The 26,831-nt window shown below is 38.9% G+C and overlaps 1 protein-coding gene across 5 annotated transcripts in view; it reads right to left on the bottom strand.

Moving 5' to 3' along the window:
• Positions 1-356: 356 nt before the first annotated feature.
• The window catches only part of mast2 (microtubule associated serine/threonine kinase 2), a 406,821-nt gene continuing 380,346 nt past the window's right edge, over positions 357-26,831 (bottom strand). For all 5 annotated transcript variants that reach the window (XM_059984199.1, XM_059984201.1, XM_059984202.1 and 2 more), the window contains 8 exons: positions 23,694-23,857; positions 19,853-20,133; positions 18,364-18,579; positions 14,439-14,665; positions 14,185-14,307; positions 10,687-10,823; positions 7,447-7,634; positions 357-3,934 (listed from right to left, as the gene is read on the bottom strand). In XM_059984199.1, the coding sequence (XP_059840182.1) occupies positions 1,779-3,934; positions 7,447-7,634; positions 10,687-10,823; positions 14,185-14,307; positions 14,439-14,665; positions 18,364-18,579; positions 19,853-20,133; positions 23,694-23,857 (3,492 nt within the window). In that variant the 3' untranslated portion in view covers positions 357-1,778. The remainder of the gene's footprint in view (positions 3,935-7,446; positions 7,635-10,686; positions 10,824-14,184; positions 14,308-14,438; positions 14,666-18,363; positions 18,580-19,852; positions 20,134-23,693; positions 23,858-26,831) is intronic.

Genomic DNA, 26,831 nt, shown 5'->3' with positions numbered 1-26,831 from the left:
AAGCATTTTTGTACTGAGTTGTCTCACATTACACACAACTTAATACTGTCCATGCAAATTAAGTTATGCAAATTATTACTAAGTTGCTCACCTACAAATTGTATAGTCTCAAGACATTGCAACTTTATAGACTGTATATAGTGCATAACTGTATGACCATCTAATAAATGTAAGTGTGTAACATCTGTATATTAAAAAAACGTCATGTACTCAAGGAAGTTAAGTACTTTGTGGTTAAAAAATGGATACAAAATGCTTAGAAAACAAACACATACTGTAGTTTTCCCAAATTGGCAAAAATCATTTAAAGAAAATAACGCTTAAATACACAAAAAATTATTTTCTTTTCACGGCAGTAAACACAACCCTTTTATTTCAAGTATTTTCCTCATTATCTTTGAATGAAAACATTATAGCAATAAAGAAGTTCAGTCAGATGCACTGCAAGTATAGGTTCCAGAGTGCCCATAAAGTCCACAGCTTATTTTTTACTAGTTTTGTTTTTATATAAAAAAATCAAACACAGCAATTAAAATTTAGTCAGTATTAATAATCACTGACAGTCTAACTTACTCAGTTCAACTAACTGACACATTTAGCTGAATGTAGCTAAAACAAAGCAATCTAAGATTGTTAGTCTAACTAAAGCTCCACTTCTATTAGTGCAATATATTATTAACAAAAACATGATACAAGTTGAACAGAGGAGTTACACCAAACAAGTTCTGCACATCAGCTGAAACCCAACACAAAATTTATTGCTGTCATGGGAAGTTTTAAGAGTGATGCAAGAGATATAAAAATATGAATTAATGGATCTTGTATATTAATTAGCTTACTAAATTTGTATCATATTAAATTCTGTATGTTTGAAGGGAATGGGTTAAAGCCAACATGCAATAAATCAGAACACAAAAATGCTTACTGCACCACAGTTGGTGGTGATTATGTGTTGATTAAATACTAAAATGTTTTTTAATGCTTTCCTCTAATTGTGAAAGCATTTCCATTACACATTCACTACATCCCTCCAAGACAAAATATCTATGTGGCACAAACCCATAAAGACATCCAAGACTGTCATGTGTATATTTACAATAAATAAGATACATTAATACAAAAAAAAAGAAAAATTACATTACAATCTTGAAGCACTCTGCAGGAATGTATTACTTTGCATAGTGACGAAATACATTACAGAGCTAAGGATTCAGGCAACTTTCTAACAATAATGAATCCTGTAAATTGTAAAGCATAAGCCTTGATCACGGCTTTGTTGGCAAACTTGTCCTGTACATCAGAGGACCTGTTTGCTATAAATGCAGAAAATAGAGACATTTTGTAAATGGGAATCGGTTAAATATGAAAATGTAGAAAATAGAGGTGACAAATAAGCTAAATGATTTGATGCACTCATGTTCATTATGGCATTTCTCATCGAATCACAGTGTATGCAGAAATTATCATCCGCTTTGCTTCTTTCAAAAGATTGTTGGTCCAACATAAAATCAAAATTGACGTTAGCAAAAAAGAAAAATAACTCCTAATACACTGATTGCTAGCTCACTTTGGCAACACGAGCATTGTGTCCAAAACTGAATTTAGTGTTAAGGATATGCTAAACTATTCACAAATACCTTACTGACTGTCTTTTTGGAACTGTAAAAGGAAATAAAGTCAAACATGTAGCTTTAAGGAGCTTTCAAAAGAATTTTTTTAGTTAGATCCAGATGACCACTTGTATACAACGGGAACGTTCCAATTATGTTTTCTAATTATCACGTAAATTTCTGTGATAACTGGGAATCTTGTCCTTTCTTGTCTACAGGTTGTTTAGTTTTGAATTGACAGCTCCCAGATCGATCTTTCTCACATTTTCCCACGCAGGATTGTTGTTCTCTTGATAACGAACTTCCTGTAGTATCCTGCAAAACTCTTTGTTCACTTAATACTCCTGTGACTTGGTCAGGTTTTAACAAAGATCCACAAAGAATGACCTTTTCTTCAAATTGTGATTTTACATTTGCAGGCAATGATGAGGGCACAGCTGTGCTTTGAAATGTGGTAAACTGTGACACTGGCTTTTCATTCCTAGCCATCAATTCTTCTGATCCTAATTCTTTCCTCCTCTCAGCCTCTGTTATTCCAGGGATAGCCAATTTCACTGGACCCAGCACATTTTTGGCAACAGTAGCTAAATGGGAAACAAAAGGTGTTTTAGCAAAGCTAACTGGAGAATATCTTGAGCCAGTGCTTTCCATGCTGAAGGCAAGTTGACTTTTAGTGAGCATCTCTTCATTTTCTTTTAATCTTTGCTCACATTGGCTTAGTTTTCCTTCTACTTCCCCAATAGTGGATTGGTTAATTGCTTCTAGACACTTTACATTATTTGACCGAAGAGGCTTTTCGCTAATTCCAAATGGATCTTTTTGTTTATTTGCACTCTGTCCTTTGATCTCATCCTTTGTTGTGCTTTCAGTTCCGGTGTCCAACTTCTTCAGATCTTCAGTTTTCTTGGATGGCTTTGAAGTTTGAGGACATCCTGATCTGAGAAGTAAATTGTCAGCTATAGGGGAATAGCATGCAATTAGTTTATCAGTTGCTTCTGAAAGTTTCTGATGTGCATCCTTTGATATGTGCATTATTTGATTAAGAGGACTACTGTCATTATTCTTGCTAGATTCTAACAAACTGGTTTGAACACCTTGTTGTATTTTGAATGATGCTGCCTTTCCAAGCATTTGGCTTGGTGCTTCCTTCAGTGCTTTTTGCATTAATGTAGTCTTGGAGGAGTCATTCTTTGTAGTGGCAATATCTAGCACAGGTTGCTTTGTTTCAACGGCTTTTAAGTTATTGGAATCTGTTTTAAGCTGGCCATTCTTGTGGAATCCAGAAGCTGCATGTTCTAACATGGGTTTTTCTACATGTGTTGTGTTGATTGTACAATCCTCTGATTGATAAAGTTCTCCCATTTTATGTGGTATTGTACTGTCCAATATGGTTCTCCCAACATTGTGCTCTGGAAGCAGAGCTAAGTTCATTTCTTTAGCCTCACAAACAAATGCAGAACTGAGGTCATCTTCTGAAGAATCCCTACTTCCTGTTTTATGTGAGACACAACCTAGCTCATCTAAATTTGAATCTTCTTTTTGAATATAGGGCCACTGCAACTTCTTTCTTGCTTGATGGTCTTCTGAACCTTCATCACTTTCATCTTCAGAGACATCTACCTCACGAATAGCATCCTGCTTTTGTAGTGCTTCTCTCCTTTCTGCCCTGTCATGTCTTATTGCTACTAATTTGTCATTGAGCTTTCCCCGATTCATTCCTTCTGAATGCTCCTGCCTTCCAATTTTTCTAGCAGCAGGTTGCTTTAGAGTTCCCTTTTCTGCAGGGCCAAGTTTACTGCCTGACGATTCACTGGCAGACTCCTGTAAACTCTGTAGACTGGGGTCCCTCTGCAGCATTTCCTTCTTGAATTCAGAATGTGATATATCCAGGCTATGCTTTCGGGAAGATGACAACTTCTTTTCTGATGATAAAGTGGCAGCCAATTTTTCAGCAGACTGTACTCTTTTTAATAATGGTGATCTTGGTGGTTCAGCACTTTTGGGCCTGGAGATCTGCCTGACTAATGGTGGTGACGAATGTAATTTCACTGGGAATGATTGTGCTGCATTTGAACTACCCAGAGAATGTGAAGGTAATGGAGATGGGGAGCGCTGAGGCGAAGTTGGTTGTGGAGTAGGTGACGGAGTACGAGCAAGTGGAGAGAGAGGGATGTTTCCTGCAGACTTGCGTCTTGGTGATCTATACTGCCGTTGAAGCTTAGGTGCCAGTCCTTGGAGAGAACTTGGACGAATGTGACCAGAACTAGCTGGAGAATTGGGTACACTGGAATTGGGAGAGCTGCTCTGAGATGAATTGCCGGCAACTAGAAACAAGGAGAAGGAAATAGCATATTAGCACTAATAGTAATCAACTACAGGTTTCATTAAATATTGATTTTGGAAGAAAATTATCAAAAACTATTCAAGGAGACTTACAATAATAAAATGCCATTGCAAACTAATTTTTATACCAAAATACAAACGGAATGAGCACCATATATCGAGTAACCAATTTTCATGCTCTTTTGGGGGAAAGTAGTTTGCTTTTGGGCAAAGGAGTTGAAAGAAACTCACTTTCAGCATTTCAAATCACAAAAGGGTGTCTTTAAAATAGTATATTTATTTTTTCTTCTCACTATGTTCCTCACCCAGTTAGTGTTAAGAGGACAAATAAAAGATCAAATGTAGGGGCCAGATCACTCGATTTTTAGTTGGTGGTTCCATCTAGATAGGAATTGGGATTGGTTTATTATTGTCATATTAGCAGTGAAAAATTTGTTTTGCACATTTTCCATACAGATCAATCAATACATTATACAGTGCATCAGGTAGTACAAGGTATATCAATAACAAATGTAGTGTATCTTTCATCCTGTTCTGGACTTCTGCATCTACAGCAAGAAAGTAGAAGATATGCTGGAGGTCAGATGACAGTGCATCTAATCAGCATGATTGGCGGTAGTTACATAATGTACTGAGCTCAGGACATGATACAGTTCATATATGGCCCATATCTTTTGTGGCTGACATTTTTAATTAATTTATGGGGTACAGATATTTAATAATAGAGTCAGAGAGATACAGCATAGAAACAGACCCTCTGTGCTGACCATCATTTGGAGTTATGTGGTAGCAATGACGGAAGCCAGTAACACATTATTCATGATCCTTTTCAATGGGTTGCAAATACCATTGCTATAAGCACAAATGGAATTGTCCAAATACAAATTATTCAAAAGAAAACAATTGCTATTTCTTCAGAATTATCGAACTAGCAACATTAACTCACATGATGACTTTCTGATGAAATCAATAGTTCAAAAGTAATCAGAAATGACCATAAACTGCTGGTGCACTGTCAGTTTTAAAATTAACAGTGATAAAAACATACCACTGAGAAAAAAACAAATAGATATGAGTTCTTCAATTACTCTACATAAAAGGAAGTTGTCTCATTTTCAGTGAATATAAAGACATACAATTTATTATGATGCAAGTAAGATGAGGGAAAATAAGTTTCTTGGAATCCAGAACAATTCTTTGACCTTGCTGCTTTGCACAGCAAATAATACTGAATTTTCCAGTTTCAACAATCTAAGACAATCTGGCAATTTGTTTTTTTTTGTGTGATCTGATTCACAAGTTATTACTGAAATCTTAAATTGAAGAAACAAAATGACTTCAAACAGCATGTTCTACAATTATCACAGTGCAAACTTACTTTATACATGTAAAATAAAAACACTTTTCAGAGTTTAAAACTAATGAAATATGATCACATTCCACGAGTTTATCCATCTTAACTGAATACCAATTTTGACCTGAAATGAGGAAAGCATTTAATTTGACATCTGGCCATTACATTCAAGCCTTGGTAGAGTTACTGCTTCGTAATACTTGCAAAGAGTTGAAGTTTCCAAAGTTTCCTGACTCTCTATTGAATTATAGATCCTTTTGTTTTCTCTTTAATAAATTTGGGTTTATGAGTCATCTGGTCAACATACTGATCAGCCTTTAATCATGTTGAAAATAAAGTTGATCCTATCTTTTAGCCACCCTCTGATATTTTAATATTTTATGGCATCCTCACATCTGTTTTCATCTGCTTTCTTCTTTACGGATTAAATTCTTTGAGGTACCCCAGACTTTGGTGATCTTAAAATAGGGCATGTAGTTTGTTACGTTTTGTATAATTACAGTTATCCACACATTAAAGGGGTTTGTATTTAACACTTCTGTTAGCGCGTGTCCTAGTGGGCAAGGCATCAGACTAGTAACCTGGAGGTCACTGGTTTGAGCCTCAGCTGAGGCAGCGTGTTTGTTTCCTTGAGCAAGGCACTTAACAACACATTGCTCTGCAACGTTACTGGTGCCAAGCTGCATGGGTCCTCGTGCCCTTCCCTTGAACAACATCGGTGGCGTGGAGAGGGGAAGGCCTGCAGCTTGGGCAACTGCCAGTCTCCCATACAACCCTGCCCAGGCCTGCGCCCTGGAAACTCCAGGCGCAGATCCATGGTCTCTCGAGACCGATGGATGCCACCTAAATTTAACATTTTTGGGAAAAAATGATTCCTAATTTGTCTGTAACAGAAAATATATTAATGGATAATCAGGCTAGATGTGCATTTAAGTCTGTAATGAAACTTGAGCATAACATGTTCTGATTCATAGTAGTATAGTGCAAATTTTATTGATGGTCAATTACGGACAATTACCAGACGATAACTGGGATTTTGCAAGAAAGGATACTTCACAAAACTAGGGAATCATAGTTTTGGCTTGGGAATCAATGGCTTGGGAGAAGGTGGTCAGCATTTCCAACACAGTGGAGTACACAAATAGATTCAGAAGTACATAAAGTATGTGAGAATTACAATAAATGAATTTCATACAACAAAAAGCACATAGAAGCTCTAATCAATTAATTATATCATTTCATTGGAATTTTTGATGTGCACTGATACCATCTTAATGCATGATCCAAGTATCCAACATAAATCATTTCAGACTATTGAAACAAGACATTAACATCAACCATCCACAAAGTGGTCTGCAGTTTTTCTTGGAGTAAATCAAACTTTTGCTTGCTGTTTCAACCACCTTTTTTGTTACCATTCAATGTTCCCTCATCTTCCATAATTAATTTATTTTTACTTTGACTATATTTACTCAATTACCAATATTGCAATCAATTCGTATTACCATTCAAAAGATACTCTGGTATAAGACATAAAGTCAGGAGATTGAAAACTTAATAAGAATAGTATATTTAAAAAACAATCTAGAAGCCAGGAAGGCCTGAGAGATTTTACCAGGCCAATAGCATTCAGCACGACAGTCCAGCAGAGTTATTACAACGCGGTTGTGTTGAGCACCTAAAGCAGTCAATTTAAATTTAACCTGCAATGCCTTCACTTCTATTTTTAGACTATATATTTGACTGCTGATATACTTGAAAACAGTAGGATATTTGAAGAAAAATTTTGTACTAAATTGTTCTAGAAAGTCATTTAACTCGAGAGATGCAAAAAAAGCAATGCATGATTTACTCCAACCTCAATCGCACCCCAAGGAGGCACACGTACCAGCTTAAAAACACTTATCCATTCCAAACAAACAAAGGAGTGCCAGGGAAAATATTGATGTAAGCTTCTATCAGCAAGAAAGCATAATTTCTGTATTATTACGTTCCTAAGAAATTCAAGACTATTTTAAATCAAGACAATTATCTTAAGTCAAGGCAATACAGATTAAAGTGAGCAATTTTTTTTAAAAAAGAATGAGTTATATTTAGTTTTCGAAAGTATAAGATTTCAAATAAAGAAAGGAGATCTACCTGAATGCGTAGAATCTGCTGCGGACCTATAATTCTGTGTTGGTGAGCGAGGGGAAAGATTGTGCGTTGGTGAACCTGGCACACTTTCGCTCGATGAAAGCGATCGATTCAGAGAGGACAAACTCCGACTTGTATGTAGCAATGAGGCTTGTTTTGTAATCTTGCGAAAGAGGGAATTTCTCTTCTTACTGTAAATTAAAAAAAATTAAAAACACAGGCATAACATTACAAACTACAAAAAATAAAAGGAACTCAGAAATGTTCTGATTAATATCAGGGACCATTCACTAGAGTACAGTTGACAGATGACCATCAAACTTCTAAGAATGCCATTATGAATTGCACATTAACATGGTGACAACAGTAGACCAAGCCATCAAAGTGATACCGAAGAGGAACTTGCAATACTCTCAGAGATCTCACTGACAAAGAAGCTGGATGCAGCCATTAGATCTATTGTGAAAATAGTACTGTAATTATCTACCATAAATGTCAACCATATTTCCAGGAAACTAACACACAATTACAGTGCCCTTAAAAAGGATTCACCTCCCTTGGAAGTTTTCATGTTTTATTGTTTTACAACATTGAATCACAGTGGATATAATTTGGCTTTTTCTGACACTGATCAATAGAAAAAAAAATCTTTTGTGTCAAAGTGAAAACAGATCTCTACAATGTGATCTAAATTAATTACAAATATTAACCACTACATAATTGATTGCATAAGTTTTCATCCCATTTAATATGACACACAAAATCATCATTCATGCCACCAATTGATTTTAGTAGTTACATAATTAGTGAAATGGACATCACCGTGTATATTCAAGGTGTTTCAATTGATTATAGTAAAAATACTATATGTTTATATAGTAAATATCTTTTATATAGTAAAAATATACTATATTTTTACTATATAAAAATCCTGTATCTGGAAGGTCCAACTGCTAGAGAGTCAGTATCCTGGCAAAAACCACACCATGAAGACAAAAGAACACTCCAAGCAACTCTGCCAAAGGGGTACTGAAAAGCACAAGTCAGGAGATGGTTACAAGAAAATTTCCAAGTCACTGAATATCTCTTGGAGTACAATTTGTAGTCAATCATCAAGAAATTGAAAGAATATGGCACAGCTGTAAATCTGTCTGGAGCAGGCCATCCTTAAAAACTGAGTGACCATGCAAGAATGGGATTAGTCCGTGAGACCACCAAGAGACCTATGACAACTCTGGAGAAGTTGCAAGCTATAGTAGCTGAGCTGGGAGAGGCTGCGCATACAAATGTTGCAGGGTGCTTTGACAGTCGCAGCTTTATAGGAGAATGGCAAAGAAAAAGCCACTGTTGAAAAAAAAACTCACATGAAATCTCCACTAGAGTTTGTCAGAAGGCATGTGGGAGACTCTGAAGTCAGCTGGAAAAGGGTTCAGTGTTCTTATGAAACCAAAATTGAACTTTTTGGCCATCAGACTATGTTTGGCGTAAGCCAAACTCCGCAGGTAATCAAAAACACACCATCTCTACCATGAAGCACGGTGGTGGCTGCATCATGCCGTGGGGATGCTTCACTGCAGCAGGCCCTGGAAAGCTTGTGAAGATAGAGGGTGAAATGAATGCAGCATAATACAGGGAAATCCTGGAAGAAAACCTGATGCAGTCTGCAAGAGAACCGCGACCTGAGAGAAGATTTGTGTTCCAGCAAGACAATAACCCCAAGCACGAAGCCAAAGTTACCCAGGAATAGCTTAAAAACAACAAAGTTAATGTCCTAGAGTGGCCAAGTCAGGGTCCAGACTTCAATCCAATTGGGAATTTGTGACTAGACTTGAAAAGTGCTGTTCAGTCATGATCTGCATGCATTGACAGCGCTTGAGCAGTTTCGTAAAGAATGGGGAAAAATTGCAGTGTCCACATGTGCAAAGCTGATAGAGATCTATCCACACAGATTCAAGGCTGTAATTGCTGCCAAAGGTGCATCCACTAAATACTGACTTGAAGCAGGTGAATGCTTATGCAATCAATAATGTTGTTTTTGTATTTAAATCTTACATCTATCCCACAATTTGGGGGAGCAAAAATCTTTGCCTTATGACTCTGTTGCAATGTACAGAAGTGTGAATTTAATAGAATTCACTATTAGAAAGCTGTCCCATAGACTGCTGGTCCTGGCTTTAATGCTGCTGTACCATTTGCCAGACAGAAGCAGTTGAAACAGTTTATGGTCGGGTGACTGGTGTCCCCAATGATCTTCCAGGCTTTCTTTCTGTACCTGCTGCTATAAATGTCCTCAATGGAGGGAAGATCACAACCACAGATATGCTGGGCTGGCCGTAGCACTCTCTGCAGTACCTAGTGATCAAGGTTGGTGCAGCTCCCATACCAGGAGGTGATACAACCAGTGTGCTCTCAATGTTGCCCCTGTAAAAGGTCTTGAGGAATTGGGGGCCTATGCCGAACTTCTTCAGTCACCTGAGGTAGAAAGGACACATTGACACGAAAGAGTCCTTTTCTGCTGATTAGTGTATTTGTATATAAAAAAACAAATTAAATTCTGCAAAACAATAAAACATGAAAACTTCCGGAAGATGGAGGGGTGAATACTTTTTATAGGCACGGTATAACACAAGTTTATATAGTCTTCCTATTGTATCACATTGCAAATCTTCCAGATATAGACTATCACAACAAGGAACTGAACAAATACTATACAAAATAACATGAAAGAAACTGGTCATTCAAACTTTGGCCTTCACAAATGAAGAACAATGCACATTATTGGGTGCGAATACAATGGAAATTTCTGTTGAATAAAAATCTGAAGCAGTTATTTAACGGAGAAATTTACTGCAGACCTGGTCATCATTCAACATACCATATCCATGCTTAGCAAAAAAAAAGCTGTTCAAACGAATCTCAGTTCCAAAACAATAGACTTGTAGCCACATTCTATTGTGGTTCAAATGGGATTAAGATTTTGCTCTTCACTACTCTGTTTGACAGTGAACTTTAAATCTACACCGTGCTTATCCTCAGAACCCTTCTAATCATTCTATCTTAGTTTTGATTTTCAGCACACACGTCCCTCCCACCATCCTGTTACCAACCACCATAAATTATGTCCATTAATAATTCATATGCAATCAATTACAGCAAAAATGAAAAACTACCCTGCTCATGTCAATCAGGATTAAATAGGCAGAATTACTATGGTGATTATTTCAGCTTTTTGGGGAACAATACCTGTCTTGGCCATCTTTTGTTTTACTCTTCTTATTCCTCCTTGCCATCTTTGACTTGTGTGTAGATCGCCGAGCTGGCCCAACCTTGATTGATGTATTCTCAAAAGGAGTTGTTGATATTGAAACCTTGTTTCCACTCTGCTCATTGGAAATATTTTTTTTTATTTTTTGTATCTTTGAATTTAATTTTAAATATACATTATTCTACATTAAGTACTGACATCGGTTCAGAGATTTAAATACCACAACATGGTAAACATCTTAAGATACTGTTACAAGAAGAGTAGTCCAAAACAATTTCTAAACATTTTATATAGATTTTGATTTGGGGTAGTTTTAAACCATTAAAAAATTCAAATCAATCCAATTGGCCAAATTTTGACATTTACATATAGTTTAATGCTAACAGTTTCCACAGTGCAGTTCTTTTTCATCCATGCAGAGCAGTAAAACAAAGACTACCCAGTTATTGGAGAGCTATAACTTTCAAGCAAAGTGATAGTCCTAATAACGTAAGAAAATAGCAGGAGTCAGCTACCTGTTGGAAATATCTTTCTAAAAAAATGTCTGCTTCTTCTTTAAATACCTTTAATAATCTTGTCTCCACAACACACTGAGGCAGAGAGCACCAGAGATACATTACTTTTACAAGCTTTTCCCATGCACATCAGTTTCTAAAGATTTTCCCTAAATTTTTAACCATCTTCATTCAGATGCTTTGACTAATCCAAGCACCTCTATATAAAACCTTCAATGCCTCCAAGGTTCTTAGACTTTTCAGTAAGATTACCCCTCAATCTTCCAAACTTTTTAGTTACCTGTGATAGCAATATGGTGCCCACGACAATTTTCACATTTTACTGTCTCATCTTCTAAATTTAAAATATATTGGATGTTTTGAGATCATCTATAAAACATTGTGCATCATGCTAAATCAAAAGAAAAATGCCAAAACCTGTTAACAATTATCAAAAATAAAAAAGGGAATAAAATTATTTATCCCTTTTGTAATTACTGTGTTAACTTTCTTCTGGTGCAATACTGTATATTACCTTACCAACTCACCCAATTTGTAGATGCAGAAAATTGGAAGGTTAGCAGAATAAATACCTCTTTCTCTGTAAATTCTAACAGTATGGTAGAATTTCAATTGACCAAACCAAAATTAAGAGAAAAGAGAATTCAAGGCAAGTCAGGGAAATTATAACAGAAAAGCACAAATCTGGAGAAGGGTACAAGACCACCTCAAAGGCACCGAGCATAAATTAGATGTCAGTGCAGTCCACCACACTGCCCAGGTCACACTGTCCCTCTAAACTTAGTCATGGAGAGGAATGGCACTTGTAAGAGAGGCTAATACCATGCCAACAGTCATTCTGAGTGAGCAGCAGAAGTCAGTGGCTGTAACTGGAGATGAAGATCATGTCTCCACAATCTCCAAGGCCTGGTACAAAAAGGGGATTTATGGAAGAGTGGCAAGGAAAATACCCTGGCTTAAAAAAAATGCACACCCTTGCCCATTACGACTTTGCAATGTGTCACTTAGAAGGTACTGTAAAGATGTGAAAGGAGGTCTTATGGTCGGCTGAGACTTAACATTAGGTGACACTTGTGGCATAAATCTAATACTGTGCATCAGCCAGGTAACACAATCCCTGCTGTAAAGTATGGTGGTGGTAGCATCATGCTATGGGGATGCTTTTCAGTATCAGGGACTGGAAATCTAGTCAGGATTGATGGGAAGATGAATGCTGCTAAATATAGAGAGATCCTAGATAAAAGCCTGCTAGTCTTACCAGAAAGCGCAAACTGGGGAGGAAGTTCATCTTTCAGCAGGACAATGACCTGCCAGAGTAACCATGGAGTGACTTCAAAGGAAGAAAGTTTATATCTTTGAGTGATCGAGTCAGAGCCTGACCTTGACCCGATCGAACGTCTCTGGCAAGACCTCAAGATTGCTGTCCACAGCCACTCTGAGTGACTTACCAACTAACCCGGCAGAGCTTGAGTAATTTTGCAAGGAGGAATAGTCAAGTTGTGCAAAGCTAATAGAGACTTATCCAAAAGGACTACTGGCTGTAATAGCTGCAAGAGGCGATTCAACTAAGTAATGAGCAAAGGGGGGGGTGGGGGTTCATATTTTTGAACTGCTGACATTTCAGCTTTTCAATTTTTAGATTTCATGCTTTACAATTTTCCCTGTTCTTTGAGTTTTACTGTGAAAAAGCAGCATGTGAACCACAAATCAAAATTCTCAGTTAAATTGATCAAAGTCCCCTGGATATAATATTTATGTGAACAAAGGGTTGGGGACTAAATACTTTTATAAGTCACTGTAGGTCATTTCAGAATTAGTCTCGTGAATCTGTTTTAAGACCATAAAACCATAAGATATAGGAGCAGAAGTAGGCTATTCAGTCCATTGAGTCTGCTCCGCCATTCAATCATGGGCTGATTGAATTCATCCAGTCATCCCCAATCCCCTGCCTTCACCCCATACCCTTTCATGCCCTGTCTAATCAAGAACCTATCTATCTCTGCTTTAAATACACCCAGTGTCTTGGCCTCCACAGCCACTCATGGCAACAAATTTCACAGATTTACCACCCTCTGACTAAAGCAATTTCTCCGCATCTCAGTTCTAAAAGGATGTCCTTCAATCCTGAAGTCGTGCCCTCTTGTCCTAGACTCCCCTACCATGGGATTTAACTTAGTCATATCTAATCTGTTCAGGCCTTTTAACATTTGGAATGTTTCTATGAGATCCCCCCTCATTCTCCTGAACTCCAGGGAATACAGCCCAAGAGCTGCCAGACATTCCTCATACAGTAATTCTATCATTCCTGGAATCAGTCTTGTGAATCTTTTCTGAAACGTCTCCAATGTCAGTATATCCTTTCTAAAATAAGAAGCCCAAATCTGCAAACAATACTCCAAGTCTGGTCTCAACTGGCTCTTTCTTTGTCCCAGTGGAAGTTAATTCCAAAATGCTCTCTTTTACTCTTTTATATAGATGCTACATGGACTGTTAAGCTGATTACTTATTTGATGTCATTTCTGAAACTAGTTTGGCTTTCAGACTAAGATTTTTTTTTAAACTGAGTGTTAAAGCAGACGTTATATATTAAAGTAGTCCACAACCATCATATTTAGAAACGATTCAACATCTACAAAGCAATGGATTATCAGCAATGATCAAGCTCTCCAGGTGGAAATGACACCTAAACATCCTTCTTCAAATTTCACATCAGGTAATGAGTTGTAGAGAAACTCAACAGGGAGACAAGCCCTTAAGCCATCTAGACTAACACTATTTTTCCTCTTCCATCCCATTTCTTTCCTCTCACTCCACTTCTCCTGGCAACCACCTGCAGCAGTCAATTAACCTAACATCCAACATACAGGAGGAATCCAAATCACCCAGGGGAAGCCCACAGAGAAAGTGCAGGAGCCTAGCAGAAAACAAATCACATACGTGTTTTCTGCAAGTGTGCATTACCTTTAATATGAGTTCCACCACTTCTGTGTGCACCAGACCATGGACAGGCTCTCCATTTACATGAGTTATCAAGTCCCCTGCACGCAGGCCAGCATCATGGGCAGGTCCATCACTCTCAACATGCTGCAATACAAAGAAGGCGCACAAGATGAAAGGAGGATACAGCTCACCAGTCTGAAGAGGACATAACCAAATCTAGATTTTCCCACTTGATATGCAACATAACAGTTATTTACTCAGTAAATTCTACTTACCCAGACCATATGGTGAACAGTAAAGATATCACTCTCTCCCATGTAAACTCGGATAGCACGAAGAGTAAACCCATATTTTTTCCCTGCTCTGTGGATAATGATTGGAGGCTTCAAATTGCTTACTGCTGGAGAAAAATCTCGGCTTGGTGAAGAATCCCGTGAAGATGGATTGGACGATAAAGAACGTGGTGACATAGGGCTGGCTAAAGGAGAACCAATATGATGATCTATATGAACAAAGGATATAAAAGTAGTTAATTTGTAAGGTTTATTCCAAGTTTCACTAGCAAAAAGTAGATTTTCTCTCGGGGGTACACAATATTCAACAAACTATTTTATGTACTATTACAAGTGAACACGTCAATCTCCATCAATCTTCATACAGAATTGACTTAATTAAATAAGAATCTATTTAAAAATATTTCAATGTTTGCCATAAAGGGCTTTAAAATACAAACAAGAGAAAATTTGCAGATGCTGGAAATCCAAGCAACACACACAAAATGCTGGAGGAACTCAGCAGGCCAGGCAGCATCTATTGAAAAGAGTGAACAGTCACTGTTTCGGGCCAAGACCCTTAATCAGGATTGGAGGAAAAGAAATAAGAAGTCAGAGCAAGAAGATGGGGGAAGGGGAGGAAGAAAGAAAAGGTCGTCGGTGATAGGTGAAACCGGGAAAGGGAGAGAAAGATGTGCTTGGTGGTGGAATCCCATTGGAGATGGCGGAAGTTACGGAGAATTACATGCCAGATGTGGAGGCTGGTGGGGTGAGACAAGATGAACCTTAGATGAGGACAAGAGGAATCTTATCTCTTGTGGGGTGTTGGAAAGATGGGGTAAGGGTAGACATGCACGAAATGGAAGAGATGCAGGTGAGGGCAGCATTGATGGTGCAGGAAGGGAAGCCCCTTTCTTTGAAGAAGGAGGATATCTCCTTAGTTCTGGAAGGAGAAGTCTCATGCTGAGAATAGATGAGGCAGAGTTGCAGGAATTGAGAGAAAGGGATAGATTTTTACAAGTAACAGAGTGGGAAAAGGTATAGTCCAGAAAGCTGTGAGAGTCCGTGGGTTTACAATAGACATCAGTAGAAAAGCTGTCACCAGAAATAGAGACAGGGGAGGGAGGTGTCAGAAATGGACCAGGTAAATTTGAGGGCAGGGTGGAAGTTGGAGGCAAAGTTGATTAAGTTGACCAGCTCTGCATGGGTGCAAGAAACAGCACCAATGCAGTCGATGATGATGCAGTCGCAGGAGAATTTGGGAAGTGATACCATTGTAGGCTTGGAACATAGATGGTTCCACGTAGCCAACAAAAAGGCAGGTTTAGCTGGGGCCTACGCAAGTACCCATGCCTACAACTTTTATTTGAAGGAACTGGGAAGAGCCAAAGAGAAATTACTGAGAGTGAGGACCAGTTCCACCAGACGGAGGAGAGTGGTGGTGGAGGGGAACTGGTTGGGTCTGGTGTCGAGAAAGAAACGGAAAACTTTGAGGCCTTCCTGAAAGGGGATGGAGGCGTACAGGGACTGGACATCTATAGCGAAAATATAGACAGGAAACTTGAAATCATTGAAAAGATCAAGAGTGTGTGAAACATCAAGGATGTAGGTAGGAAGAGACTGAAACAGAGGGATAAAACTGAGTCAAGGTATGCAAGTTCAGTGGGGCAGGAACAAGCTGTAACAATGAGTATACCTGGCCAGGCAGGTCTGTGGATCTTGGGTAGGAAATAGAAATTGGTGCTGTGAGGTGAGGGAATTATGAGGTTGGTTGTAGTGGATAGGAGATCCTTGGAGTTCATGTTTGGTGATGGTGTGGGAGACAATGGCCTGGTGCTCCTTTGTGGTGGCCTGTTCGAGGGGTACATAAGAGGTGGTTACAGCTTACAGTTGTTGCTTGGCCTCAACAAGGTAGAGGTCAGTTTGCCAGACTACTACTGTCAACCCTTTATCTGTGGGTTTGATGGTGAGGTTAGGATTAGTGTGCAGAGAGTGGAGAGCAGTGCACTTGGAAGGAATGAGGCTTGAAAATCTGTTTGTTTTACAAGTGGGAACAATGGCACAATGTGGTACAGAACTGTCTAATGGTCGGTTTTACCCCAGGCTATTCCAATAACATGCAATACCACAGAAAAAGAATGTTTGCAAAATATTTTAAGAGCAGGAAATCTTTGTGGTAATATTGAATGATCTTTGAAACATTTTTAACTATAGTTTTCATTTGGAGACTTTGAAAATGAGCATTCAAACCTACACATTAACAGAAGAAAAAATGTATTATTTCTTGTGAAGCTGAAACAAGTCAGAACTTGCTGAACTGAATAACTGAATAATGTTTTATTTAAGAGAGAAGAAAAAATTAGAACATCAGTTACAAGTTGATCAAGCATCTTGGGGAGAATGTGATCCCAGTATTTCCCTTTCTTTTTATCAGTTATGTTGGAACATTCTAAATTGATAATTTGAAATATCATTACGTATCAATGAGTACTTTATTATTGCATATATTCAAAACTATCATTCATCATAATAAAATACAAAGGAAATGTTAAGTTAAAAACTTGAACATCAGAAAATCTGCAGATGCTAGAAATCTGAGTAACACACATAAAATGCTGGGAGGAACTCAGCAGGCCAGGCAGCATTTACCGAAAAAAGCACAGTCGACCTTTTGGGCCGAAACTTTTGGCAGGACTGGAGAAAAAATGCTAAGGAGTAGATTTTAAAGGGATGGGGTAGGGAGAGAGATGCACAGAATGATAGGTGAAACCTGGAAGGGAAGGTATGAAGTAAAGAGCTGGGAAGTTGATTGGTGAAAGAGACAGAAGGCCATGGAACAAAGAAGGGGGAATGAGCACCAGAGGGAGGCAACAGGCTGGCAAGGAGATAAGGTGAGAGAGGGAAAACGGGATGGGAAATGGAGGGGTGGGGTTGAGGGGCATTACTGGAAGTTTGAGAAATCAATGTTTATGCCACCAGGTTGGAGGCTACCCAAATGGAATATAAGGTGTTGTTCTCCAACCTAAGTGTGGCCTCATCATGGCAGTGGAGGAGGCCATGGCTGGACATATCGGAATGGGAATGGGAAGTGGAATTAAAATGGGTGACCACTGGGAAATCCCGCTTGCTTTGGCAGGTTGAGCATAGATGCTCGGCGAAGCAGTCTCCCAATCTCCATTGTGTCTCACCGATGTACAGGAGGCCACACCAGGAGCACTGAACACAGTAAATAACTTCAACAGACTTACAGGTGAAGTGTTGCCTCAACTGGAAGAACCGTTTTGGCCCTGGATGGTAGTGAGGGAAGAGATGTAGGTGCAGGTGTAGCCCTTGTTCCACTTGTAAGGATAAGTGCCAGGAGGGAGATCAGTGGGGAGGGACAAATGGACAAGGGAGTCACGTAGGGAGCGAACCCTGTGGAAAACAGAAAGTGGGAGGGTTGGGGGGGGAAGGAAAAGATGTGCTTGGTGGTGGGATCCCATTGGAGGAGGCCGAAGTTTCAAAGATTTATGTGCTGAACGGAGGGTGGTGGGGTGATAGTGAGTCCAAGAGGAACTATATTCCTGGTAGAGTGGTGGGAGGATGGGGTAAGAGCAGACGTGCATGAAATGGAACAGATGCGATTGTGGAAGGGAAGCCTCTTTCTTCGAAAAAGGAAGACATCTCCTTAATCATAGAATGATGAGCCTTATCCTGACAGCAGATGCAGTGGAGATGGAGGAATTGAGAAAAGGGGATGAAACTTGAACATGTTTTACTTCTCCATGATTTATAAGTTGAAATCCTAATACGCTGTTTCATTGCTCACTTTGTCTCTTCTCTAATTTAGTCATCTCTGTAAAGGATAGAATATTTAAAATTGTTGATTCTAGAGTCAATAAACAATTTAATACCAAGGTTCTTTCAGGTCGTCCAGCTTAATCCTCACCTGAAGGGATCATAAGGGACAAGGCAGTTGCGGAAGCTGATTTGATCACTTTATTGACAGGCCTGGAGGTCCGCTTCTCAGTTGATTCTCCAGATAATAGCCTGTGTCGAGCTCTGCGGGCTGCTAGGTCACTGATTGCTTTTGGAGTCGAAGAGTCTGATCCCTCTGCACTGTTACTGCGAGATCTCTGATCAGATAGGTCAGCAGTGCTGCTGGCTGGAATACAAATTAAAGCTACTTAACAGTGGCACAGATTATGCAGCCAACGACAAATGAATGACACCTGCTTTTCATTGAATTAACAGCTAAAATCAGTATACACAAACTCCAGCATCTACAGTATCTCTCGTGTCAACAGTACTCCAAGTGTGGTCGAACCAGAGCTTTAAAGAGCTGCAATATTACCTCATGATTCTTGAACTCAGTCACCTGACTAATGAAGGTTAAATACCTTCTTAACCACACCCTATCAATCTGTGCTGCAATTTTGGACCCCAAAATCCCTCTGCTGTTCCACACTATTCAAAATCCTACTTTAACCCTATATTCTACCTTCAAGTTCAACCTTAAAGTGAATCACTTCACATTTTTCCAGAATGAACTCCACCTATTACTTGTCTGTTCAGCTCTGCATCCTATCAATGCCCTGTTGTAAACTACAACCACCTGCTACACCATCCACACCACCACAAACTTTTATGTCATCTGCAAACTTACTCACCTACTCTGTCACTTCCTCATTCAAGTCCCAATATTATCTCTATTATCTTTCTTGAGCAATGGAACAATTTTTATTATCTTTTAATCCTGTGGTTCAACTCCTGTGACCATGTGCTGATGTTTTTCAGAAGTTCCAAAAAATACCTTTTTCTTAACCTCAACATGCTTCAGAACATAAGTCTGTTCTACACCGACATCAGATTCTTCAAAGTCCCTCTCCCTGGTAAACACTAAAGCAAATGTTCATTAAGGACCTCCCCTACTTCCTCCACATCCAGGTATATTTCCCTCTTTATCCCTGAGCAGTCCTACTTTGGCACTAGTTATCTTCATGTTCTTCATGTTGTGTAGAACAGCTTGGGTTCTTTTTTCTTAATCCTACTCATCAAGATCTTTTTACTTGCCTTTCTAGCTCTCCTGAGTCCCTCCTTAGGCTCCTTCCTGTCTACTCAAGAACCCTGCACGAATTTCACTCCCTAAACATTAAGTATGCTTTTTTCTTCCTCTTGACTAAATGTTCTTCTGCTCTTGTCAAACATGGTTCCTTTACCCTACCATCTTTTCCCTGTCTCAGTGGGACAAACTTATCTCAAACATCATGCAAGTGGGTACCTTTAATTTCATCTGGCCTACACCTGACTTCATGACCACAGTACATAGTGACTCATAATACCCTCAGAACTAAAGATGAGCATTAAAAGCAGCCATCCAATTTCAGGCTGATTATTGATCATGTGATCTTTAAAGCATTTTCACTTATGCACATTACCTGTCAAAGTCGAGCTACTGGTATTACTCATTGTTGAGGGAGGTGTGGCAGGGATAACATCCACTTGCAGAGTAAGGTCTTTCTCAGTAGGCTGTTCTGGAATAGTTAAGGACACTTCCTCTCTTGTCCTAGTTGTTTGTTGCTTCTTTCCTTCTTCATCTCCAGATATAGAAAAGCGTGGCATTTCTATTAGAGTTGAACAACGGCGTCTCACTGTTAGTGGAGGGCTCGAATCACTTTCAGTGTGGGAAGATTCTGACAATGACATGCGCTTTCTGATACTGAAGGAAGATAGATAGTTGGAGAGGTTATGAGGAAACCATACATTAGTCATTAAAATTATCTACCTTATCGTTTTCTTCATAGCATACAACAGAACTATCAAGATAATTAGCTTAATCTAGTAATGCAATACCATTAATAGACAAAACTACTTGTTTTTTAATGTACGCACTACCATTTAACAATTGGAATGTATAGCAAATTCATGGTCTTTAAATAATCTGATGATGTGAGAATTATTTAATTGGAACCCTAAATGATATACATTTTTGGAAAAAACAAAGAATGAGAAAATGCAAAACTTTCATGATTAGAGATGAACATGTTCTTTTATGCTGCATTTATTTATGTATTTGCTTGAGATGTTTTACTAAACAAAAAAAAGACAAAACAGCAATATGATGTGCATTGTTTCCTGTATGATAAAAATACTTTTCTAGCCAATATATATTCCCAAGGGATGCCACAATTATTGCCAATTGATAATAGTGAGTGGCTATCCAAGTCTCCAAAGAGAATAAATTAAAACAATTGCATAAATGATCATCAACATCGTACCCATATGGTGCTCTGAGACAAACATGAGTGGACAACTCTCTATACTTTTGATAAAGCTTCCAATAAATACTTTAGGGAATTTTATCATGTTAAGGGCACTAAATATATATGTATGTGCTTTATCAATGCTGGAAGAGCTCCTTGGACACCTGCTGGTTCTGCATCTCATTATACTCTTTGTGGAGCACTTTCCACTTGTATCATTTTGTACTACATCCATTAGTAGATCTGTCTGCTCTACTGTTATAGTTCTGTCTCCTTGCCTTGAAGTCAATCTGAGCGATAAAGAACATTTAACGGATTTGTGAATTATATAATGAGAATGTGCAGAAAGTTCAGTAGGCTTGGCAGCATTTGTGGGGGGAGAAACAACAATTCAGAAAGAATTGAAGTATAAACTTTATTTCCCTCCCCACAAATATCATATGATCTTTTAGTATAGAACATAGGAGAGTACAGCATAGGAACATGCCCATGATCTCTGTGCCAAACACAATGCTAACTTCACCTTATTAAACCAAAATTAAAAGTTGGCCTGCACAACACCCATTTCCCTCCATTCCTTGCATATTCATGTGTCAATCTAAAAACCTCATAAATGTCACTATCAGATCTGCTTTCACCACTACCCCTGGCAGCCTTACTCAGGCACCTGCCACTCTGTGAAAATTGGCCCCGCATATCCTCTTCAAACTTTCCTCCTCTCAAATTAAATGCACATCCTCTTGTATTTGACATTTCTCCCGTAGAAAAGAATCTGTCAATCTACTCTATCCATGCCTTTCAGAATTTCATAAACTTTTATCAGCCTTCTCTCAGCCTCTGATGCTTCAGAGAAAAGAATCCAAGTTTGTTCAATCTCTTCTTACCAGCTGATACAGTTTAATGCAGGCAGCATCCTGGTAAACTCCTTCTATACCCTTCCCAAAACTTCCATATACTCCCTATAATAGGAGTGACCAGAACAGCACACAATAATTTATTAATATTTCCTTATTATCTTTGATCCAGTGGTCAATTGAACTTTTGTTCATCATGTGGGCAAAGGTTGAATGTCTGACAATTAGCAGCTTCCCAAGGACTAATCCTATCTATTTCATTAGTGCAATGTGCAGGGCCATCATTTATTGCCCACACATGCTCTTGAAAAGATGCTATTGGTTTATCTTCTTGAACCACTGCAGTCTTCTGGTGGAGAAGTTTCATGATATGGACTATGTGTGGATACAGAAAGAGCGATACAGTTCCAAGTCCTGAACGTGGTAGGGATCATGGTTTTGGGAGATGTTATATGGACACCCTATACAAGTAAATCTACTGCATCTTGTAGATGGCACACAATGAGGTGGAGCTAAGTTAAGATGGCGCTAAACAGCGACTCCTTTCCTTGCATCTTCAGAAAGAGCTCTATTTCCATCTTTAATATCTTTATTTTTCCCTTTCAGGGTTCTTTTGAAGACCCTGACCCGGAGTTACACGCTGATTATGGTTCATTGCAGGAATGGGACCCATTCTCAGGGTTTCAGGACTGGCCATTGTTCGGCACACCAAGGGTTCGGCCTAAGACTCCGGCTCGGATTTGGAAGCCTAAGATCTCAGGGCTCTGGAGAAAGGCGGATCGAGGGTTGGTGTTACAGCAGGAGACCTGTGTGTCATCAGGAAGTCAGAAAATCTACTGCTGTGGGCCCGAAGACCTGGGATTGTTACGATCTTCAGGCACAGATCTCAAAAAAAAGTGACGTAACAGACTTTTAACATCGTAAACCACCAAACTGTTTGTTAGGTCTTCCCGCTCGCTGGGAAAATAGAGACACCTCCTTTTCCCTTATTAAGGAGAGAGAGAACCTGTGGAATGTCAAATGCTGGGTGAAAAGTGAAGTCTGTGTCTTTGCTATTGCTTTGCTCACATTGAGTGCTCGGTGCTGGTAACGATACTTACTTCTTTTTTTGCCAGTGGGGGGAGGGACCGTTGTTGCTCGCTGCTGCATACGCGTGGGAGGGAGGGGAGCTGGGGGGGGGGGAACTTTGGGATTCTTACGTTTAACTGCCATTCATTCTTTGGGGCACTTCTCTGTTTTTGTGGATGGTTGTGAAGAAAAAGCATTTCAGGATGTATATTGTATACATTTCTCTGACATTAAATTGGACCTTTGAAGCCAGGTTTGGAATGAATGTTTAAGGTGGTGAACTGGGTACCACTCTAGCAGACTGGATGGAGTTAAGCATCTGTGTTATTGGTGCTGTACACATCCAGGAAAGGAGACAAAGATATCCCTGACTTGAGCTTTCTATTTGATGGAGAAACACTGGGGTGTTAGGAAATGTCGTGTTACCTATAGAGCACACAACTTCTGACTTCTTATAATCACATTTCCAAGGTTACTCCATTTGAGTATCTGGTCAATGGTGAACCCACGAATATTTATGGAGAGGATTTGGTGATGATATGACCACTGCATGGAATTGACTATGTGGCTAGACATTCTCTTGTTAGCAACGGTCACTGCCTTGCAGATTTGAGGTGCAACTGTACTTAGTAGTTTTCTGCCAATACCTGAATGCTATCCAGATTATATTACATAAAAGGTATGGACTGCAGTGCTATGTTCTTCTTTGCTTTATCCAAGTGTTATTCAACTTGAAGGAACACTAATTCATCAGAGGACAGTTAGTGATAATCAGGAGGACACTTCCTTGTTAATTTTTGACATGTCATCATACTCAACAGGACTGCAAACAATGCAATATTCACTTGCCCATAAAAATTGATTTTGTCCAATGTTCTTAAAATCACTGGCTGTCTAAGTCACCTAGCATTTGTTTTAACTGATTCCCACTCGTAATGTTACTGAGACGTAATCAGATCAGTCCCAAAGGTGATCATTCAAGATAGACATTTCTGTAAACAAGCACTAACCAATCATTTTCCTACGGAGGTGACAGTATATTAGTGGCCTAGTTTATTTATTCCCCTCAGTTTAACAGTAGGCAGCTAACTCACATTTCAGGAGAGCCAATTATCCAGCTCCTGTCCCGTGTCTTCAGGCCGCTAAGCCCATCCAACCTGTCTATTCTGTCCTCCTTCTCTTCACTGAAGCTGCGTTTGGTTGGAGGTGGTGTTTTCTTCTCTTCAAGTAGTGAAAGCCGTTCCATGCTACTGTAAACCTAAAAGATAAGGAATCTTATCAGTCACTGCACCTCTCAGAACAATGGACATTAGTTTTAAATTAAATTTTGCAGGAATTCAAAATAAAGCTTTAAGACAAGCACCTTCATTCAGTTAAAAATATATATATATCCTATAATTAACAAAATAACTTAGCCGTAAAAGAACAAATTTCTTTATTTCCTCATCATGCACAATTATCTTCCAATTTTCAAGTTAAATATTATGAGTCTAATCTTTCTTACTCAGGGCAACATTCCACCATGTCCACACCCCTCACTGATACCATATGGATACAGAGGGATACAGAGATATTGTTGGCCTGAAGAGCTGCAGCCCACCAATAATAAAGTTGAGAAGCAGCAAGATCTTAAATAGTCAGAGGAACCTTTACTCCCAAAATCCCTAAATACTCTGATGACCAGCAAAATACCTCACTTTGCTTGACTGTCGAACACCCGAATGTTCTTGACAATGAAACTTTTATAGTACTGTGCAAATGTTTTAGGCATATGTATTGCAAGGGTGTCTAAGGCTTTTGCACAGGACTGCATATGATGTCTTTCTAGTTACCCGATAATACTTAATACTACTGAGCTAATACAAAGCTATGTACATATAGCTCTGTTTCCCAACCATCTTCCTATTTTAACCAATATATGATACTGTACATAAGTCTTAGGCACCCTAGCTAACTATATATCTATCTACATCGACGTACATTTATATATATGTATGTGCCTTAGACTGTTCTGTACTGTACTGTACAGAATATTGTACAATCACTGTACTGTATAAACAATAGTGAAGTAAAAATGTGCAAAGTAACCAAAAGAATCTTAAAATAAAAACAAGTATAATTTTAAAAAATCCTTTTTTCCTCTCAAGCCCACCAACTGCTGCTTCAGTCAAATGGATGTTTAATCTAAAGCCGGTTATGAGCAGTCAATCTCCAATGCAAAATCTGAGAATCTCTGCAAATTCCCACTACTGCCTCTAACTTTGGATACTATACTTTTGACAATAGGAAATTTAAATTTCCAGCATTTATTGGCAGGATACAGGATATTGCCTATACATAAATGTACTAACTTACAAAATATAAGATTATAAAATCCTTAATATTATTGCTCTGTTAAAAGTGCTTGCCAATATTTTATTAAGAACGTATTTGTAAACTAAATAAAATATAGATAAAGTTCATACACAAGTCTCAAACCTATTGTTAAAGCAGTTGTCATTTTAAATACTGACCTGCACACGTCTTGTGTGTGATGGGAATGCTGAGAGTGTTTAGTGAACAATTATAATTTAACCTTATTGCAAAGTACATTACAAAACACTTCAGTCACTCCACTCCATGTTATACTGCAATAGAAGGTCAATTCTGATCTTTATATAAAATGGAAACCTTCTACCTTTCAAGAAAATAAGGATTTCACAGCATTTTATTTTTGCAGTACATGACATGGCAATTCAAAGCTGATTCAGTTTCCAACAATTTTCTAAAATAATTATTAAGAGAAGCATATTCTGACCTTTTCAGCAAATGCCCCTTTTACCAACTGAATCTCAGTGATTTACTTACAAAGAAGTGCACTGTATTTTAAAGAGCAATGACTTAGTTGTGCATAGTAAAATTTACATTCAAATGAAAATCCCACTAATAAGCCTTGAACATTGTTAATTAAAATTGCGATGCTGACAAAATTTGATGTTTTTTTACCCCTCAATACTGAAATAGAATCCTGATTAGATTAACACACACAAACACAGCAGGTCAGGAGGCATCTATGGAAGTGAATAAAACAGTCGACAACTTGGGCTGAGACCCTTCATTGGGACTGGAAAGGAAGGGGGAAAGGAGGAGGAGCTTAGGAGACAATGACGCCTAATGGCGACTCCTTTGTTTCCATTTTTGGAAACAGCTCTATTTCTATCTTTAACATTTCTATTTTTTTCTTTCCGGGTTCTTTTGAAGACCTTGACCTGAAATTACATGCTGACTTCTGTTCTTTATGGGAATGGGGCCCGCTCTCAGGGACTCACAATTGACCATTATTCGACGTGATCTAGAAGATTAGTTCACCTTTGGAGTTTCGGGATTTCTTGGCTCTGGAGCCGGGTAGACTCAAGGCCGTGGGAGTACGTGGAAGATCAAAAGCAGCAAGCTGGCTGCTGGTTGTGTGGCCAGAGACCCGAGTTCTTTGGGCACAGAGCTCGGAAAAAGCAACGCAACATACTTTTAACATCGTAAATTAGCGAGTTGTTTGTTATGAGTTGCTCCCCTCTCGCTGTGAAACGGAAACACCTCTTTTTCCCTTATTAGGGAGAGAAAGAGAGTCTGTGGTATGTCGAATTACCGGGTCTTTGGGGTACTGTAAGTCAGTATTTTTGGTGATGCTTGCTGCATGCTTGAGTGCTTGGTGGGGGTTGCTGATGCTTTGGAAGGGGGATCATTGGTTTGCTGCTGCTTATGTGTGGGAGGGGGAGCTGGGGGGTCTTTGGGTTTCTAACATTTAACTATCATTCATTCTTTGGGGTACTCCTCTGTTTTCATGGATGTTTGTGAGGAAAAAGCATTTCAGCTTGTATATTGTATACATTTCTCTAACATTAAATGTATCTTTGAAACCTTTGAAAAGAAGCCAGCACAAGGCGGCGCAGGAGGCAGAAGAGGCCAAGCTGGAAGGTGACAGGTGGAGCAGGAAGCTGAGGGAGGGAGGATGAAGTGAGAAGCTGGGAGGTGATAAGTAGAAAAGACAAGGGCTGGAGAAGAAGGAATCTGCTAGGAGAGGAGAGTGGACCATGGGTGAGAGGAAGGGAGAAGAGACACCTGGGAGAAATGACAGGCAAGTTAAAAGAAGAGGTAAGTTGGAAATGAAAAGCGGGAAGGGAAAATAATTACTGGAAGTTGGAGAAATTGATGTTCCTGTCATCAGGTTGGAGGTTTCCCAGACAGAATATGAGGTG

This window comes from Hypanus sabinus, chromosome 11, assembly GCF_030144855.1.
Source record: "Hypanus sabinus isolate sHypSab1 chromosome 11, sHypSab1.hap1, whole genome shotgun sequence".
NCBI classification, from domain to species: domain Eukaryota; kingdom Metazoa; phylum Chordata; class Chondrichthyes; order Myliobatiformes; family Dasyatidae; genus Hypanus; species Hypanus sabinus.
This window is presented reverse-complemented; position numbering and strand designations above follow the sequence as displayed.